Source organism: Stylophora pistillata, chromosome 8, assembly GCF_964205215.1.
Source record: "Stylophora pistillata chromosome 8, jaStyPist1.2, whole genome shotgun sequence".
Taxonomy (NCBI): domain Eukaryota; kingdom Metazoa; phylum Cnidaria; class Anthozoa; order Scleractinia; family Pocilloporidae; genus Stylophora; species Stylophora pistillata.
The window spans coordinates 3,095,161-3,113,900 of record NC_142526.1 but is presented as its reverse complement, the minus strand read 5'-3'; the positions used below and the strand labels follow the sequence as shown (position 1 = coordinate 3,113,900).

At 39.3% G+C, this 18,740-nt stretch overlaps 1 protein-coding gene across 2 annotated transcripts; it reads left to right on the top strand.

The window, feature by feature from the left end:
• Positions 1-374: 374 nt before the first annotated feature.
• LOC111345520 (endothelin-converting enzyme 1-like) lies at positions 375-18,054 on the top strand. Of its 2 annotated transcripts, XM_088730434.1 has the most exons (20): positions 597-695; positions 2,299-2,577; positions 3,111-3,301; positions 4,482-4,739; positions 6,565-6,630; positions 7,276-7,389; positions 8,070-8,192; positions 8,674-8,813; positions 9,215-9,443; positions 10,141-10,239; positions 10,511-10,588; positions 12,657-12,757; positions 13,246-13,304; positions 14,277-14,328; positions 14,838-14,905; positions 15,642-15,766; positions 16,754-16,819; positions 17,080-17,175; positions 17,448-17,524; positions 17,623-18,054. In XM_088730434.1, exons 2-20 carry the CDS (start codon positions 2,424-2,426, stop codon positions 17,720-17,722), a joined length of 2,196 nt encoding a protein of 731 aa, XP_088586560.1. In that variant the 5' UTR covers positions 597-695; positions 2,299-2,423; the 3' UTR covers positions 17,723-18,054. The 2 variants fall into 2 exon arrangements, with proteins under 2 accessions (XP_088586559.1, XP_088586560.1); XM_088730433.1 differs by lacking the exon at positions 2,299-2,577 and having other exon boundaries at positions 375-695.
• The last annotated feature ends 686 nt before the right edge of the window (positions 18,055-18,740 follow it).

Here is an 18,740-nt window from a genome sequence, read left to right as displayed (position 1 = left end):
ATTCAAAAGCTATCGGATTCAAAGTTCCCACTTTAAATTCCGGATTCAAAATCTCCGGAGACACGACCAAACCGGGAAGTTTTTATTTCGGATTCGTCCACTTTCGTGTAAACGGCAGAAGGAATCCGGTACTAAAACGTTTCGGATCCATCACGAATCCGGAACAATTTCCTCTAGTGTAAACCTAGTCTGAGAGTCTCATTCCGGTTTTTCTGGAAAATTATCTTAGAGGAAAGGAATCGGTAGGGGTGAAACTGACTTTATCCAAGAATGCTTCATAAAAAATGGATTCCAAGGGGTGGCTCGGGACCCTGCTGACCCCGCTTTTACTTCAAGACAAATGAAACTACTTGAGCTTTGTGCCGTCTATTTGCATTTCATAGTTAGTTTGAAAGTGCCGCAGATGCGTTTAATTTATGCCCCTTTGCTCAAACACTCTTGAGTTGATAGCGACGTTATGGTCAATACGAAGAGATTATCGGAAAATGGGGACGAAGACAACACCAGCGTCAAGTATAAATTGAGGCATTTCTCGAAGTTCAGAAGGTTGCTCGTGGTCACTGCGATTTTAGCCGTTTTAACGATCATATTTATCATATTGTTTGCCGTCGAAAGATCTAAGGTTCACGATGTACCAAGCGGGGCAAAAGTACAAACCTACTGCGGCACGAAAGCATGTTTATACACAGCACTTGGTAAGCATTGTTATGGTTTTACTTCGTCGGTTATAAATTCAGTCCCGAAAGGCTTGATCTTGAAGTCAGTCAACGTGCATTAAACACCACTAATTAATGCCGTGTTTTTTTTCTGAGACGATGTTGGACTGTTTGAACACTCGTCCTGTAACGGCTGCTTTTGATTCAGTTCAGCGTAATGCTTTTTCTAAAGTGTTCGGGCAAAAAGCATCAGGCCTGTTTCTCGAAGGTTTCGTTTACTTAACTGGTCTGGATAGCTTTTCTGTTTTGCAACTGTGACTTTGTTTTAGAATAGTTTGATGTTACACAGAAACCTTTCCACTTATCATTGCATCGTATCTGAAAATAAATTCTACTGAGATTAAAGCTTTGTATAGCCGTAACACGTGCGAACCCCGAAGAGACACACTGGGAACGTGTATTTAAGTTGAATGTTGTGGTAGCTGACTTATGCTTTAATTGCGTTGCAAGATGTTTGTTTTCCTGTGGAAGAATTTTCTAGAATTTTAATAATTCAATTCAAGATTCTTAGAAAACTTTGAATTAATTTTGAAAATTTCCTTCAATCTTGGTGCCGCGGAGATAATTTGACAAATTTTGACAGATTTTAAAAAAGATTGTCCGGCCCATGTGCGGGAATTTTTTCATTTTAATATGAAATGATTAGATCTTTTCCCTAGATGCAAGACCGCTTTTGAAATAAAAAATTTGCATTTTAAGAAGTCATGTCTGTAATGTTTATAGTCCCGCGGTTGATTAAGTAGCGATTTCGTACCAAAACCCGCCGACCGCTTTTCCCTCACTGTGTGGGTGCCATATTGGTGCTCTCACGATCGAGCGATACCAAAATGGCATTTCTTTACAAAGATCTGTGAGTTTGGTTGGAACGCTTTAGTCTCCGAATCATTCATCCACAACTGACAATGCGACTGGGACTTTGCAATTTGATTAAGTTATCAGGCCACTGCAATACGCCAGATCCTCGACTTTAGAGATGAAATAATTTGGATATATCAACAAAGTTGAAATGGTAAATTGGCCACCGTAAATTGGCCACCAATTTACCATTTCAACTTTGTTGATATATCCAAATTATTTAGTCACTCCCACCGACGCAGCCCCAAACAGTTTCTTTCGAAACTATCAGCCTTTAGAGATGAAATGTTTTCTATTTCATTTCTAGGCTGTCTTGTGCAAACCAGAAGCTTATTAACGTACGTAATTCTTAAATCGCCAAAAGAGCCTCGACCACGGGATAAACTTTCAAATATTTTATTGGGATTGTACAGGGCTTTGATCTTAGCTTCTTTACTTAGGAAACGTAGTCTGACTATCAGAGTTGGTCACCGCAAGTTTTCCTTTGGTCAAAATGTCTCATTACGCTTTACCGGGAAAATATGACTTTTCTCGGAAATCGATGAAGGAAAAAGGACGCATCGGAGTGGGGTAGAGAGAAAGAGGAAAGCGAAGCGGGTAGGGGAGGGGATAGAAAAGAGTGAAAGGAAGAGAGGGAGTGAAGCAGGCTATTTCAAAGGAGATCCAGTTACTGTAACACAAATGGGTTTACAGTTGCCTTTACTTAAACCTGCGCTCACCTTAACAGATATTATTCATAGGAGGAACAACTCACTCTGTTTGTGAAATAACGGACCTTATTACATCGCTCGCAGCACCCGTGGGCAAGATGAGGCGAATCCTATGTTCTGATTGCCTACCCGAGCGGGAAAGATGGGCCCATCTTGCCAGTTATGGATTGCCCGCATTGATCTCGCGGATGAAAAAAAAAATAGAAATAAAACCAACTTCGTAATTCTTAGACAATTTCGGCGATGTGAACGCAAAAAGGGGCAGAAGATAGTCAAAGAAAACAGAAACGACTCTTGTAAGTTTGTTGTGCTACAAACACAGATGGCTTTCTTTCCCAGTTCACTTTTAATTTTTAATCATGCGAAACCCTTTTGCGATATAATAAATCCTTTATTAACCAAGCTTGTTCGGTCAAGATGGCTAGATATTAGCCTTGTCCTTTTTTTTTTGCATTTTTATGGACCGAGACGAAGTCGAGGCCATAAAAATGCGAAAAAAGAACGTACTCAGCCAATATCCAACCATCTTGACCTCACGCTCACTTAATAATTCATGTTTCTTGATAGAGTTCTGGCATGAAGGAGATACATGTTTATGCAACAATAATTTGCTTGAAGTGAAGAAAATAATTTTGAAGTGGAACGCTATAACACTATTAAATATTTGAAACCTTCCCATAGTTGTCTTCAGTGTAATTTGTGCCCTATTATTAACAAAAGTATTGTTTTACTGAGTCGCTTATGAAGCATGTCACATACGGAAAGTTTGAAAATCGCCTGATTTTGGAATCTCTACTTTAGTCATGTACAATGATTTTCTTTCTTGCAGACATGTTAAAGCAGCTCAACCAGACCGTGGACCCATGCTATGACTTTTACGAATACGCCTGTGGAGGTTGGGAAAGTGAGAATGCTCTGGAGCCTGGGGTTACCCTCGTTACTGGATTCTCATTGGCTACATGGAAAAGTTACGAAGTCCTTAAAGAAGCACTGGCGAATGCAGAGAAAAATTACTCAACCGTAAGAATGGCAGTTATTGTGAATGATCTGTTTGTTTTGCTTTCTGTCAGGCTTGTGTTTTGATAGATATTTATGATCAAAATGTGATTTCTTCTCGCAATCTCAATACATTATAATGTGGACTGGTGCCGAAAAGGGGCAAGGTTATCAGCTGTAGGGCGCTATCTTAATATGACCCAAAGTTCTTTTGTTTGATCTGAAATTAAATGTCTTTTCTTCAGCTCCCTCTCTCGGGAAGAGAAAGGAAGTAGCTAGAAAGACGTGCCTTCAAATAGCATTTATGCATGGATTTGTCGGGTATAGCATCCTTGAGAATATAGCTAATCGATAAAAAAAACTCCTAACCGTTTGTGATGGCCACCTGTTTAGCTCAGGTAGCTGAGTGAGGGACTGTCGTGCGGAAGGTGTTGGTTTGGATACCTGGCTGGGTCGATGCGTTGTGTTCAGGGACAAACAACCGCCACCTGGTTAGCTCAATCGATAGAGCGCTGGACTGTTGTGCGGGAGGTCGAGGGTTCGAGTCCCGGCCGGACCAACACTCAAGGTCTTAAAATGATCGAGAAGAATATGCTGCCTTTCTATAACATCAAGAAATGGTTAGATATTCTAGTCTTCTCGGATAGGGACGAATAAGTGGAGGTCTCGTCTCCTGCAGGGTTAGGGGTAGGAGACGTTAATTTCCCACGCACGAGATGACTGTGTGATGGATGTCCTCCCCTGGGCTGGGATGGGTGGATTTAATGGGGCCGGCAGTAATTGGCGCAAGCTGTTTCGGTGTCCCTGCCTGTCGGCAAAGCTAATAAACTAAACTAAACTAAACACTTTCCTTTCACACTGCCTCTATCCACCCAATAGTATCAATGGGTACCGGTGGATTGTCATCGTGACGGAAACCTGATGAAATGCCAGGGGTTACCCTTGCGGTAGATTGGCATCCCATTCAGGGGATATTGGTGATATTCTTAGTCACTTCATGCTAAGAAAACTGGGATACTTAGCTCAGTTTAACTGGATGAGCCGCTGATATCGAGTATATATCTTCCCGCCCCACCCCTTCCCCACCTCCTACTAAGCGAAAACTCCCTGGGAACGTGGTTTAGACTTTACCTGCACCTTTAAATCCTTTTAGTTTCAACGTGGCAACATTCTACAGAGTTCTTTGTATATTGCTCTTTTCCAGAACGAAGCTGTTATGAAGACCGTCAAGTTTTACAACGTCTGTATTGACGAGGACGCGGTTGAGGCCCGAGGAGATGATCCGCTCAAGAAGCTGATTGACGAGATGGGTGGATGGAGTGTGACGGGTAACATGGTGCCTCTTTCGTCCATGGCCATCACAGAGAGAATTGGAAAAGTGTCCAGGGAACTGTTTATAAAGCCATTTGTTGATGTGAAAGTGTCTGTCGATCTCTATGATTCAAATAAGCACATTTTAGAGGTAAGCTCTCGGTCAGTTTATCGGAGACCCTTAATTGTTAATATTCCTTTGTCACAGCCCTGGTTTATTTAAACGACCAGCTTAGGCAGGCATCGGGTGAAGATAGTCTTGTAGCCAGACTGTCCGTGGCCAAGCAGGCATAGGGTGAAGATATAAAGGCTGAAAGTTTGTAAAGAAACTGTGGCGCTGCGTCGGTGGGAATAACAAGGTAATTTGGTTATATCATAACCAAATTATAACGCAACATACATACTTCACAAAAGCCGTGTAACGGTAACAGTGTCCTACATCTCAATGAGCGTGTTGTCCGTTCGAAGAACGTTCTTGTGAAGGCTTCCGGTATCTTTCTCTTATTATTTCCATTTAGTTGGAACTATGCTGGTACCCTGTTAAGTTCTGTGTATAAGACATATGGGGGCCCTCTTTCTATACCTAGATTCAACTAAGAGTGCTTCGCCCCAACGGAACGAAAACACAACACGATCAATATGTTAGTGCCAGACCCTCACACTCTTATTGCTTGAACCGGTATTTAAGTAAAGTATTAAGGACTAAGCGCATGTGATTCCGCCGACGCTTTCAATCTCGTCACGATTTCGCCACGTCACGTTTTCGTCCGCGATATCCGTATTGGGAGAAGCCGCTGAAACAATATGGCGCCAGGTAAATATGGCGATCGTAAAATCGTCGCTTTGTTTTACTACAATTATCCACGGGAGCTTTAAGTTTTCTTTTAAAAAAAAGCCCTTTTACCTTGCAATTTCAAATGCAGAGGGGACAAAAGGTTAGTCGCCTGCTGGCGACCAGTTCTAAAATTCTGGTCGCCAACACCTAATTTTTGGTCGCATTGGCGACCAGTCAGTCGCAATTTCGGACCCTGTTACAGAGCAAAAAGACTGCATTTGTGTTGGTACTATAACGAAATTTAGACCGCGATGGATTCTTCTCTCAGATTCTCTTGCACTCTTGGCCAAGGTGCGTGGCACAGATGGTGATATTTCTGTACATCGCTTCACCCTTCAGAAAGAACTCTGACTTTCACTGATCACCGTTTTGAAGGAAGTAATATTTTTCAAGCGTCTTTCGCAAGGCCTAAATAATAGATGAGGCAAAAATTGTTTTCAGTTGTCTCAACGGCCGGCCATAGATTTCCTCAGCAGCTGCGAGCAATGCGCGATTTCCTTTTACATAAATGTTCTTCGAGCAAGATAAGTCTCCAACTGATTTACAAAGCCTACAACAACTGATATTTATCGTGGTGGAAGATTTACTGATCTTTTTTGGGCGTCTGCTAAATATTCCCAGTTAACATCATTCGGCTCGAATGACAAGCTACGCTCATAAGTGGAGAGAAATTCCCACTTATCTGCCCCTCCCTCAAACCGCTAATTTGTAATCTGCTAAAATCTGGAAGGCACGTGACCAGTCTAAACCAGGGTCTCTCATCTTTTGCTCCAGGGGACGGTAAGTTGAGAGAGCCTGGGAACGAATTTTTTTGTGACCTCGATATTTTTCAACGCTTTCCACAAGGAAAAGCGTTCATAGGAAGCCTGTTATTAAAGCATGCAGAGACGGTTCAGCCCGTGCATACAATTCATTGTTTCTCCCTAGTGCTAACTAATTACTGTATTACACTGTATTACACTGCTAACTAATTACTGTATTACTGTATTACACTCCTATCTAACTCGTAATTACACTCAGATTTAATCTGAAACGTTTCTGCATGATGGGTCCTCCTTTTGATTGCAGACAAGGTTAAGTGTTGGTATATTCTTCATTCAGTTCTGTCACTGCTGATTTCATTTGATCATTCATTTTTCAGTTTTCACCGGGAAAGCTCGGAATGCTTCCGTCATACTACAGAACGAATACCCGCGATTATCAAACCGTAAGTCGGGATCTTTTTCATCAACACACGGGCAAGCTGGCTACGCAATTTAAAGGGTCCATCCACGAAGTTCTTTTTATTTTGCCTCGCTTTAAATTGTTGTTGTAATTATGTTTTTGTTCTTGTTCTTTTTCTGTTTTGGTTAGTTTCTTTCGGTACAATATAGGGGCCCACCGATTTTTGTCTTGAGAATGCAGTGGGCTGACGGTTAACATTTTGAAATCCGGACGGGAAGGCCCGGATTTGGGACCTTCCTGGGTTATTGTTTCGTGTTCTTCGGCAAGACATTGACTCGCGCAGTGCCTCTCTCCACCAAGGAGCAGAAATTGTTACCAGTAAAATGTCAGGGAAATCTTTCGTGAAAGGCTGAGGGAGGACGGGGGGGGGGGGGGGGTGTGTTAAATTGCAATGGACTGCAATGGACTGCTGTCACGTTCAATGGTAGAAGTTGCAATACTCCAAGGCTCTTCCCACCACATAAACCTTAATAAAGTGAGGCTGAATTGGCCATTTATATTTGTTCTAGAACAGACCCCTCCATTTATAAACAATTCTTTCCAGGACAGCCTTCGCCAATAACATGGCTATAAGCGTCCGCTGGTTACACCGTTTGCACATATAATATAACTCTGTTGTTTTAAATAGATTAGGGAAGCTTATAAGACGTACATGAAGACAATCGCCAAATATCTGGGAGGAGGTGCAGACTCTGATGCCCAGATGATGAAGGTTTTTGACTTGGAGACTAAGATAGCCAATGTAAGTATTATCTTTAGACATCATCTGGCTCGTGTGTTTTGTCGTTTTCTTTCCCAACCGGACCGTATAGACAACTCGCGTTACTGATTCTCTATCATAGAATAGATAGCGTAGCCAATTAGATTGGAATTCCACGTAATATGACTATCTCATGCCTTGGGAAAACGAAAGTTTTTTTCATCGCTCTCTCTTGAGCTCGAATTAGGATTCCATGAGTTATTTTTCGAAATTGGCCCATTTTCCCAAGTACATAATAAGGCATATAACAAAAGGAAATACTTGACAGTAAGTTTTCAGTTTCGACTGAATAAATTGGTAGCCAGTTAAGAGGAAAATAAACTGCGAAACGTTTGACGAGGTCTTACCACCTTCGAGATCTGGCCCCAGTGTATACTTCAAGACGCGGTCCTCCAACGGATTAGTTATTGAAATGAAACGATAAATATGTGGTGGATGGAAATATTTCTTGACGTCAGCGGCGCAGTTTCGGTCAGCAACGTCAAAATGTATTTATTCAAGTCATTTTTGTCCGGCCTCACAGCTCCACCTCTGTCTTGAGGTACGCTACGAAACGTAGGTTAGATGAGGTGGGAAAAACAAAAAATTTGGCTTATATATTTGCTCATCTCTCGAGCTTGGTCGTTGAGCCTTTTAGAACGTGATTTCCTTTGTATTTACAGCTGAGTCAAGATGATGAAGACGGCTCCATCATAGAAGAGTTAAAGAAAGACTTGCCACCAGGAGCGATTGTCGGGGACTACAGGTTAACAATGGAACAGATCAGCGAAACAACAAAGATAGACGTGAGTCCAGTACTTGTTTGCTGCTTGCCTACTTTTTTTTGTCTTTATTTTTGTTTTCAGTGTAGTTCTGAGAGGAATACCAGAGGAGCAAATCACGCTGAAATGCTTCGTAAATCTGTGACAGATGTGAATCAAGGCTGATTGGTCTTCTTAAACTTGATGAGCCCGAACACTGCCGAAGTTTTACCCTTTTTAAAAACACAGCGGTCAAGCGTCTGTGCATGTACAAACGTTCAAATGACTAGGTTTGGCTGGATAGCATGCTCTTAGGCTATCAGAGCCAAGTCTTCTCAGCAGAATTTGAAACAACCACCCAAGCTAATAAGACGCGTTGATGCGAAATATAACTTTATTTTTCAATAAAGCTGAACGCAAAATTAATTAATTATTATTATTATTATTATTATTATTATTGTTATTAGTACTATAATAAGATTGTGATGTTTTTGTTTATTGTTTTTTTTTTTTTTTGATTTTGCAGCTTGGAGAAATTGTTGCTCTGGTAAACGCAGTTTTTGAGAGGCAAGATCGCACATTCCAGAAAGATGAGAAAGTGATTGTATACCCCCGGTCAAAGTATTACACAGAACTTTTTTCGCTGTACACGAACATCATCAAATCGTAAGCACCGAGTTGAACAAATAGGTATCTTTTATTTCATTAATTTAAATTGCCTTGCTTGAAGTGTTCAAAGGAAGAGGAACGGAAGGGGTCAGAAAAGTGGACCGGTATTCGGCCATTTTTATACAGTGAAACAGTTTACGACACCGGTATGATATGGTTGCCACAAAGGACAGATTAACCAGATAAAGTTATTTTCTTAGTCATTATTTATGCCAGCGCCATTGCCGTAGCCATTGCCTTTGCCTTTTCTATTGCCATCACAAATATCGATGCCATCACCATGACCGTTTCTATTGCCATTGTCATTGCCTTTTCAACTGCCTTTCTATTGCCATCGACGATGCCATTGCCGTTGCCATTTCCTTTGTCAATGCTCTTTTTGAATCTCTTCTCTAAAGAGACCCAACGGTTCTCGTCAATTACATTATGTGGCAAGTCGTTAATAACTTTGTGAAGATAATGCCCAAAAGATACAGAGATGCCAAAGAACAGTACACCGTTACCATCTTTGGCAAAACAACAACATATTGTTGGCAGCAGTGTATTGATGATATGCAGCAGGTGTTTAAAATGCCTCTTGGATTGCTGTTCGTGGATGCTTCATTTGACGAAAGAAGCAAGGCTACGGTATGTCAGAAACGAAAAGTTGATAGAAGGATTAAGATCATTTATCGAGTTGAAATGCAGTTTTAACAAAGTATTATCATTTGTCCTAAGATTCAGTCAATTCTGATGTGGATTACGATTTTTCTATTGCATGCCGCTGATCTTTTTCACAGGCTAGAATATGTTGAACTCCGAGTAGTTCGTAACTACAAGCATGAGGCATTATAAACCTGCGTCACGTATTTAGCTGTAGATGTGAAGCCTTTAGATACTGGTTTTTTTTTGGTTTTTGTGGTTTTTTTTTCTAATAATTTCATTTACATGCAAACTCGAAAAAGACGTACGTTAACGAACACCACCTAAGTCTTGCTTCTCGACTACCAAGGATATTTTACAAATCTTAAAAAGTCTTACAAATGTTGCAAAATTTATCTTGAGCGTAATGATGACCTTGTCCCTCTGCTCTTCGCAGTTCTAATCTGTCCGTGCCTGAAATCGTCTTGACTCTAGAAACTCTAGAAAAGTTTGATTGAAGTAGTAACAAGCAAACAGGCAGAATTGATAACGTGTAAATATAATTTACATGCTCTGTAGGGGAAAATTAAGTTTTTTCAGTTAATTAACTTGATGGCACGAGATTATGGCTCGTCCTATCTGGAGACAAAATTATCATTAATTACTCACTGTGAGTTAAAAATACAGTGTTTTCTTGATTCAGATAACACAAATGACAGAGTTGATCAAAGAAGAATTTATCAGCGGCCTCGACTCATTGGAATGGATGTCTTCCTCGACAAAAAAGAACGCAAGAATAAAGGTGCGATTCTCTACAACCAAAGCATTTCCCAATTAGTCTCAATTTTTCCTGCTCAGCGTCAGCAGAAGTCCTTCAGTGTTACCAGTTTTAAAAATAATATTTTGAAGGCAATGAACAATGGGGATAGTTGAGCCGGAAAAATAGACCCATTTCTTGACTCGATAGACAGAAGCAAGACGAGCGAATTGCTCATATTTTTGAAGGCTAATCGAGGTTGCCCGCTTATTGATGCTTATAAGGAAACATTTGCAGTGTGTTGTCTCCTTTTCAGGCCAACGCGATGGCTGAAGATATTGGCAACCCTGACTTTATAAAGGATCCAACCAAGCTAGCTGCAACAATTAAAGATGTAAGCTGTCAATGGAGACAAAATTTTTGAAACCTTCTAAGTAAAAGGAATTATTATCCAGCTGTGCTTCGTAGAGTACAATTAACGCCCAAAAAGAGTACAAATATCACGCGGTATTTGTACTTCAGAGAGCGTCACGTACTCCCGTAAATAAATGTCTGCACTGAAATTGCAATTTGGCGTGTTGGATAATAAATCTCATATTAAACGCATTGTTGTGTAGTATCGCTGAGTATTTTTACTCGTTGTTAGTATTTTGACTCGTGAAAATACTCAGCGATACTATGTAACAAAACGTTTAATAATAATAATAATAATAATTTTATTTATATAGCGCTAAAATCCAATAATTGTCCAAAGCGCTACCTAATTACAATATAAAATATAAAAATATTTAATATAAAATATCTACAATATACAATATAATTCAAATATAGCCTAAGTTATCTACTATATAAATCAAAAACATCTCAAAACAAAACGAATCTCATAACCTATATGCTAACTTAAATAAAAAAGTTTTAAGGGATTGCTTAAAAGTTGCCACTGAAGCACATTTCCTAATCTCTAGAGGTAAATCGTTCCACAATTTAGGTCCTGCAATAGAGAAAGCTCTGTCTCCATATGTTTTCAATCTGCTTCTTGGAACCACTAAATATTCTTTACATGAAGAACGCAATGACCTAGAGTATGTTTTAAAATTCAAAAGGTCAGAAATATAGGAAGGTGCAAGGCCATGAAGGGCCTTGTATACCAATAAAAGGACTTTAAAAGGACTTTAAGATATATGTAATCCCCTTGAGGTCCATCGGCTTGGAGAATACCGCTCTAGGCACAAAATGATTGAAATAAAAACCCACTGAAACTAGAATGCAATTACCTGCAATCACTCTATATTTGAAAAAAAAAATTTTTTTTCGGTTTTTCCTCCATACTTTGTTTTCTTAGTATTTCAAGGATCTAGATTAAAAAATAATGGCTAATTTATTTCTGATTAAATTATATAAAAAAAAGAAAAGAAAACTCGTGTTTTCTCGACAATAAACATGATTGAAGTATTGTTCTTAAAGATTAAAGGCCCATTTTCATCCGAGATCCTTTGCAGTCGTTTGTTTTTGTTTTGGAATCGCGCTATTGTTAAATGGCGAACTCTGATAGTCATTCACAAACACTATTAAAAAGAAAAACAAAGATTTGGTGAAGAACACAGTAAAAAAATTTGCAGCTAAATATTTGAGACTGAAAAATCATAAATCGAGTCTGTGTATAAAACTTGTACAAAGCTTACTTGATGTTGAAGGAAATTGTTCGGCTTCAATACTAAATAAAATATAAACAAATGACCAATATTGGCCAAAACTGATTTAATTTACGCATTTCAATTATAGAATAATGACTTGTACAAATGACATCGCTTACATACATATCTCAGGATTTCAAGTAAAAATCAGTCAAATAAATATTCTCACCTCGAAAAAATCTCCCCAGAGTCTCTAGTTCCATCGTAGGAACAATGCAATAACATTTCTGCAAAAGCACTGTCTGTAGTGTGACCGAAACCCATTGTTGTTTTCCTTTCCCTCCATAAATCATACACAGACTCTCGAAGTCGAATAACCTTTGCCGAGCCGGGCAGACCCGGCCTTCCTCTAGACCGCTTCTTCGGCTGCATCAACTTTTCAAATGACGTTTTTCACCGTCATACATGTAAGAATTAAAAACTATTTACTGATATGGATACTACGATAGTTTGTTCGCACATGATTCAAGATGGAACTTTGAAAGCCCTAATTAGTAAGATGGAAGAAGATATCAAAGCGATTCCGCAACTTCGAGGAAAATAGCGTATTTTTCATATATAAAAAATTATCTGGGCGCGCAAGGCATCTCGGTTGAAAATAGGCCTTTAAAAATTAAAGAATTGTCTTTCTCACTCGCTCTTTTATTGAAGTTGTATTCAGAACAAATTCAGCTAATTAGCATTTGTACTATTTTTTTACCTTATTTGCGTCACCTCGTTCATACGAAAAGTGTTCTCGCTATTTTAGAATTTTTCTTTCTTTCACAGCTTACAGTTGGTGAATATCTCTTTGAGAATACAAAGAACGCTTTAACGTTTGTAGCAGACGAAACATACGGCTCATTGGACAAGCCTGTGGATAGGGACCAGTAAGTAAAAGCTCTTCTCTTTTCTCCTCCGGAAATTAATCAATCAGTAGAGATTAAACCGAGAATATAAAGAACTCTCTTATGTTTGCAGTAGACGAAACATATGGTTTATTGGACAAGCCTGTGGATAGGGACCAGTAAGGAATATCTCCTCTGCTCTCCTCTCCTCCATTTTCCTTTGTATCTAAGAGCCTCATGCTTCTTGGGCATGGGCGGTGGTTGAAAACGCAAAGTGATCTCAAATTTAAAAGAAAAATGTGATCGTCTCTCCTACGATATGGTCAGTTGGGATTTGGATCGCGACGTTTCGACTGCATACTGCTAGTCTTCTTTAGGCGCGTACTCAGTCGACCTCATTGCCTAACGTGTTGTCTATCACGATGAATAACCACAACCTATTTTATGATCTCAAATTGCTTTCAGGTAAACTTGATCAAAGTCGGTTGACTTGTCTTTTGACAGCTCTTTCTCTTTCTTTACGACTTTAGATGGTTTATGGGCCCATCCCAAGTAAATGGCTACAACTCATTCAGGCAAAACCGAATCGGCAAGTTTCCAAGTCTTTTTATACTTTTCAGTGAAGTTACTAGTACATTGTAGGTACTTAAGTTTTCATTTGTAGTGATGACCTACAACCTCGGACAAAACCTGTTGAGAAACATTACAAAAATACCTATTTTTTGCACTCACTCTGAAAAAAATGCTTACCGTCGCAAATTAAAAGATTGTTTCCCCCCTCCTCTATTGCAATGTTATTTGCGGGAACACAAGAAATGCATGCTTGAGCTGTTAAGCCCCAACAACATTGTACCAGGGGTGGGGAGGAGGGCAAGTTTGTTCCTTTTGGAAACGATTGTTGCATGGCGGGAAATTAAAAATTGCATCGAAATGTCTCAACAGTTTTGTCCGGAGTTGTAGCTCCCCTGTTACACCTGAGGAATCTGAAGGTCATGAGGACTCAGAAATTTTCATTGTCCCATTATCGTGACATAACTGAAACCATCTTTCTTCATTGTTTTTTCTTTTGTAGTATGTTTTTACTCTTAACACAAATTACATAGTTTTTGTAGTATACCTTTCCTTAAATGAAACAGGAAGTGTTGGTTGGAACTTTGTAAAATTCTTTTTGGAGCGATACGTACCTTGTTAATCTATTTTGGAATTTATGGTAGGAGATAGCGTTAGTTAGAGAAAAATTCCAAAAAAAATTACCCCTCCCTCTCATTCCATCTGGTATAGAATAGATGCACGCTCTCCTTTGAATCTTCAGTGATTCCTTTTGAATCAGCGCGTTCCGTTTTCAAGCGTTGTTTGCTCATTTTCTTATTTAGGCAACGATTAATGTATTGAAACGGGAGCCCATCAAGGACGTCTGATTTAACTGAATCCTTGACCGGCGCCAAATTCAAGTTAGTCGGGGTTCTACTGACTGCTTGAGAGCTTTAAGGTCATTAGTCAGTAATGGAATGATTTAACACCATAGATATAACACTTTCTGATTTTTAACTTTTATTTTCAGTTTTCCTAGCGGCCATTCTGCAACCACCTTTCTACAATCCAAACTACCCCAAGTATGTTATAATGCCTATTTGTTGTTTGCTGTCAGTTTTGTTCGTAGACATTTCAATTACGAACCTTACACTCTCAGTCTGCAACAAAACTTTTCTGCCTAATCTTTGAGTAATGAACATGTAAAAAGGACAAGCCAGCCTCAGCTCTAATTTTTAATCTTAAATACAAATTCCAAATTAATTTCATTGAACAAGTCAATACAATTAATTTTAGGACAGCTCAAACCAGAATATAACATTCGTTAGAATAGGCCGCCTTGATTATTATCTAGTTAATTCGTGAAAGAGATAAGATAATTACGAAAAACATTGGCTCTGAAGTTATCATAAAAAAAGACAAACAAATTAGCAATTTCTTACGAAAAAATTCGCACTGAACTTGCCATAACTTAGAGACTTCTGGCAACCCTCGTCGCGATGCCGCATGTAGATTGTGTTAGAGAGAGACATGGAAAAAGAGAAGGACAGGAAAACAAGCTAGTTGATAGTAATAGTCATTTTTTTGGCAGATATCTGAACTATGGTGGAATTGGTATGGTGATTGGTCACGAGGTCACTCATGGATTCGACGACAATGGTGCGTTATCAATAGTCCATTTTACAGTTATATGCTGGGTTGCCAAGCCTCTTCAGAGAAGTGAGGCTAAGGGTGACCTTGTTATGATGCAAATGTTGCTGCTTTTTAAATGTAGATTACTTTGTTATCATGCTAACTAGATACTGGTCTCTATCACAACAAGGTCACCTTCAGCCTCACTCTAAATCAAATGTAGATTACTTTGTTATCATGCTAACTAGATACTGGTCTCTATCCCAACAAGCTCACCTTCAGCCTCACTCTAAATCAAATGTAGATTACTTTGTTATCATGCTAACTAGATACTGGTCTCTATCCCAACAAGCTCACCTTCAGCCTCACTCTAAATCAAAGGCGTGGCAATTCAATACACAAATGTTAAAATGGCCAATTGTGGACTTCCCTATTTTAGACTTTCTCTCCCTTTAAACTGAATTTTATGCTATAGTACGTGCTTTTGTTTTAAATGAGTCTTGAAACACTTTGTGTAACCTAAGGTAAAGCTATTTTGCCAATGCCAATGGCTGGCTGTTTTTTCGGCGGGAAATTGAGAAAAAGGGCGGGTACGTCCACAGACATAAGTTGAACACGTTTATTACAGAATGGAATGTGCCGAAGTGCCTCCCGTAAACGGTTTTGCAGTACTTATCCACTAAAAGATTTACTTTTCTCAAGGGTAACAAAGCAATATAGTTCTCTTTAACGCGTGCCTCCACACTCTCTGGTTTACTTATAGGAAGGATATTTGACAAGGATGGCAATTTAAACAATTGGTGGTCGAAATCGTCAAATGCTGGATTTTCTTCACGAGCAAAATGCCTTTCGGAACAGTATTCACAATTTGAAGTTTATGGGAAGAAGGTAACATGACTTCTTGTGTCACGTGGCGCTTAGGCTTTTTCATATTAACTTTTCGTAGCATTCTTCAGTGTGGCCAAAACGGCCACTACTCGCCAAAATGCCCAAATGGCTACTAGTGGCCAAAATTCCCAAACGGCCACTAGCTAGTGGCCAAAATACCAAAATGGCCACCAGTGGCCAAAATGCCCAAACGCCCACAAGTAGCAAAATTGTAAAAACGGCCACTAGTGGCCAAAATACTAACACGGCCATTATTAGGCAAAATTCCAAAACGGCCACTTGTGGACAAAATGCTAAAACGGCTACTAGTAGCCAAAATGTAAAAACGGCCACTTGTGGCCAAAATGTCGGAACGGCGACCACCAGTAGCCAAAATGGTTAAACGGCCTCTATTCCCCAAAGTGCCACACCGTCATATAGAATTTATTAGTTTGCATAAGTGAGCTGTGTGGGCCTTCACCAACTCAGTCTATCGAGCCCATATCGCTCCTTTATTCTCCCAGCTAGGAATTCCAGATATTTTGGAACTCAGTACGTTTGAAATCGCCAAATGCATATTTTATTATGAAAATAATTTCTTGCCCCCACTGCTGCTTTGTAACGAATAGCTAAATTCACAACTATGGTACCAAAACAGCCATTGATTATCGAACGCATTTGTGCCGTACAAATCTGAAGCAATTCACAATTCTCAACCAAGGTCCTAAAATATGGAACTCTCTCCCTATCCTAGATAGTCACTCATTCGTGAAACTGTCGTAGCTTTAAGTCAAAAATGCCGGAGTTTTTACTTAAATAATCACTGAATTAACCAAGCCGCACATTCGCAGCACTTTTTCTTTACTTGCCGGATTTATAATTGTAAGTGAGATGGCTCTCCCATAAACCTGGTGGCTTCTTGGGTCTCCTCGACTCCTTATACATATAGCTGCTAACAATCTCCTTTGAGGTAACGAGTTTTGTTTCTTTACTATTTTCCATATCCAGATAGACGGCAACCAGACGCTGAACGAAAACATAGCTGACAACGGTGGACTCAAAATGGCTTTTAAAGTGAGATTCCTTGATTGATTATCAATGAAGCTAGAATACCTAGCCGGATGTTCATTTTGGCTGTTGTGTTTAAAGGGGGCTTTCTGATATTTGTAGATCTGCAACAATTTTTTGGTGTTTTGTGTCGTGCATACATAGACAAAATCTCGTTCAGTATATAAAGGTATCCAGTTTGTTTTGTTTTCGCTGTTATTTCATATAAATCTGTTTCCATTTCCTCTATTTTAAAACTTCTTAATGTAATTTTTCCCTTAATTCAGGCTTACGAATCGTTGGTCGCAAAAGAGGGCACCGAGGGCGCCCTCCCAGGGCTTGGTTTAACTGAAGAGCAACTGTTCTTTATTGGATTTGCAAAGGTTGGTGTAAATCAATTCATGATCTACATTTATCGCGAGTGTACTTTTAAACTAGGTTTTATCAACATTTGGTGTATACCACACAGCTGAATAGCGCTTTTCGCGCAAGCTGAGTGGCTGGTGCAGAGGTTATTAGCGAGTGCCATTCACCTCCTCTTCGCGAATTAAAACATAATGGGAAGCACACTGTTGAAGCTACTTCGTTTTCTCTTATTTCAAGTATCTCGAAAGTATTTAGTTCGTGAACAAAACTAACGTTTACTTTTCTTTAGCCGTGGTGCAGTATTTACAAGAAAAAGGCAGCTCTTCACCAGCTTCAAACAGACTCTCACACATTCCCCAAGTACAGGTGAGTTAAAAAATTTTATCCACGGCACAATTTTCTGTTATTTTTTGTCTTATTTAATCCTTTGGTACGCTAATCCTGTTTTTTTTTTTTACTTTCAGGCTCTTTGGTCCTTTGCACAACTACGATAAATTCGCAGAGGCATACAAGTGTAAACCAGGATCTCCTATGAACCCTGCAAAAAAGTGTACTCTTTGGTGATTCAAAGTTTCTAGATAGGTGCAGTTATTATGAGATGACTTTTTTTCTTAGTCCAAAGATAAGTATCATTAAAGAAAAAGCAAAGCTCAGTCAGTGGTCAGTCAGTGTGATTCTTCAAGTATTCCCTTAATGATAGATCCATGAAATATTCTGAAATTAATTTCTTAAAAGTTTTTTTTTTCCCTAAGCTGGATCCAGTTACTTTGTTTAATTATGAGTTATCTCGATTATGCGCCAAATAGTTTTGTAATTAGTTAGGTTAATTTGTATCTCAACAGATATAGAGGTTATTTTAAAAATTTTGAGTGTGATTAAAAAAATTTTGTGTTCTATATTTGCGGCATTGCTGTTAATTTTTGTAAGGGAATCATTCCCAGGATATCTATTTCTCGGGCTTTTTTTGTCACAGTTTGGTTGTTTGTCTTCTTGAGGAGGGAGTATTCAGGTCAACAAGCGTGAGGGCTTTAAATTCATCTTGACGAAGACAGATGCTATTTCAACGGTATTGAAATTTCTCTGTTTCTTTAATTTGCTTTCTAAGTAACTCAGAATCGCGAACGGTAGGAGGTAAAATGACACGATTCCAGAATGACAGTGCATGTTCGACATCGGCATCTTTTTGAACATTGAAGTTGTACGTTCAGTTATCAATTCCAAAGGAAATAAGACTTCAACTTAGTACAATAGGCTTCAATCCGCCTAAAAAGAAAAACAACTTTTCAACTGCCGTTAAATGCATCCGCGTGTCCAAACAAAATGACCCACAGTTGGGAAGGCGAAGTAGAAGGAATTAGTGGTACACGCCTGGACGCGGGAAGAACACACTGGGAAGCTCGTAAAAGGGGATTCGCGCGTGTGACTTATAAAAGAAAATCCGCATAATTTAGGTTATAAAGAGGTAGTTCTGACTCTATTTTAACACGTTGAAAGCATAAAAACAAAGAAAATGGCCTAGAAAAGCCCCGATTTTTGTATGCCACTATCTTTAAACTGTAAAGCTTAAAAACAAGCAGTTTTG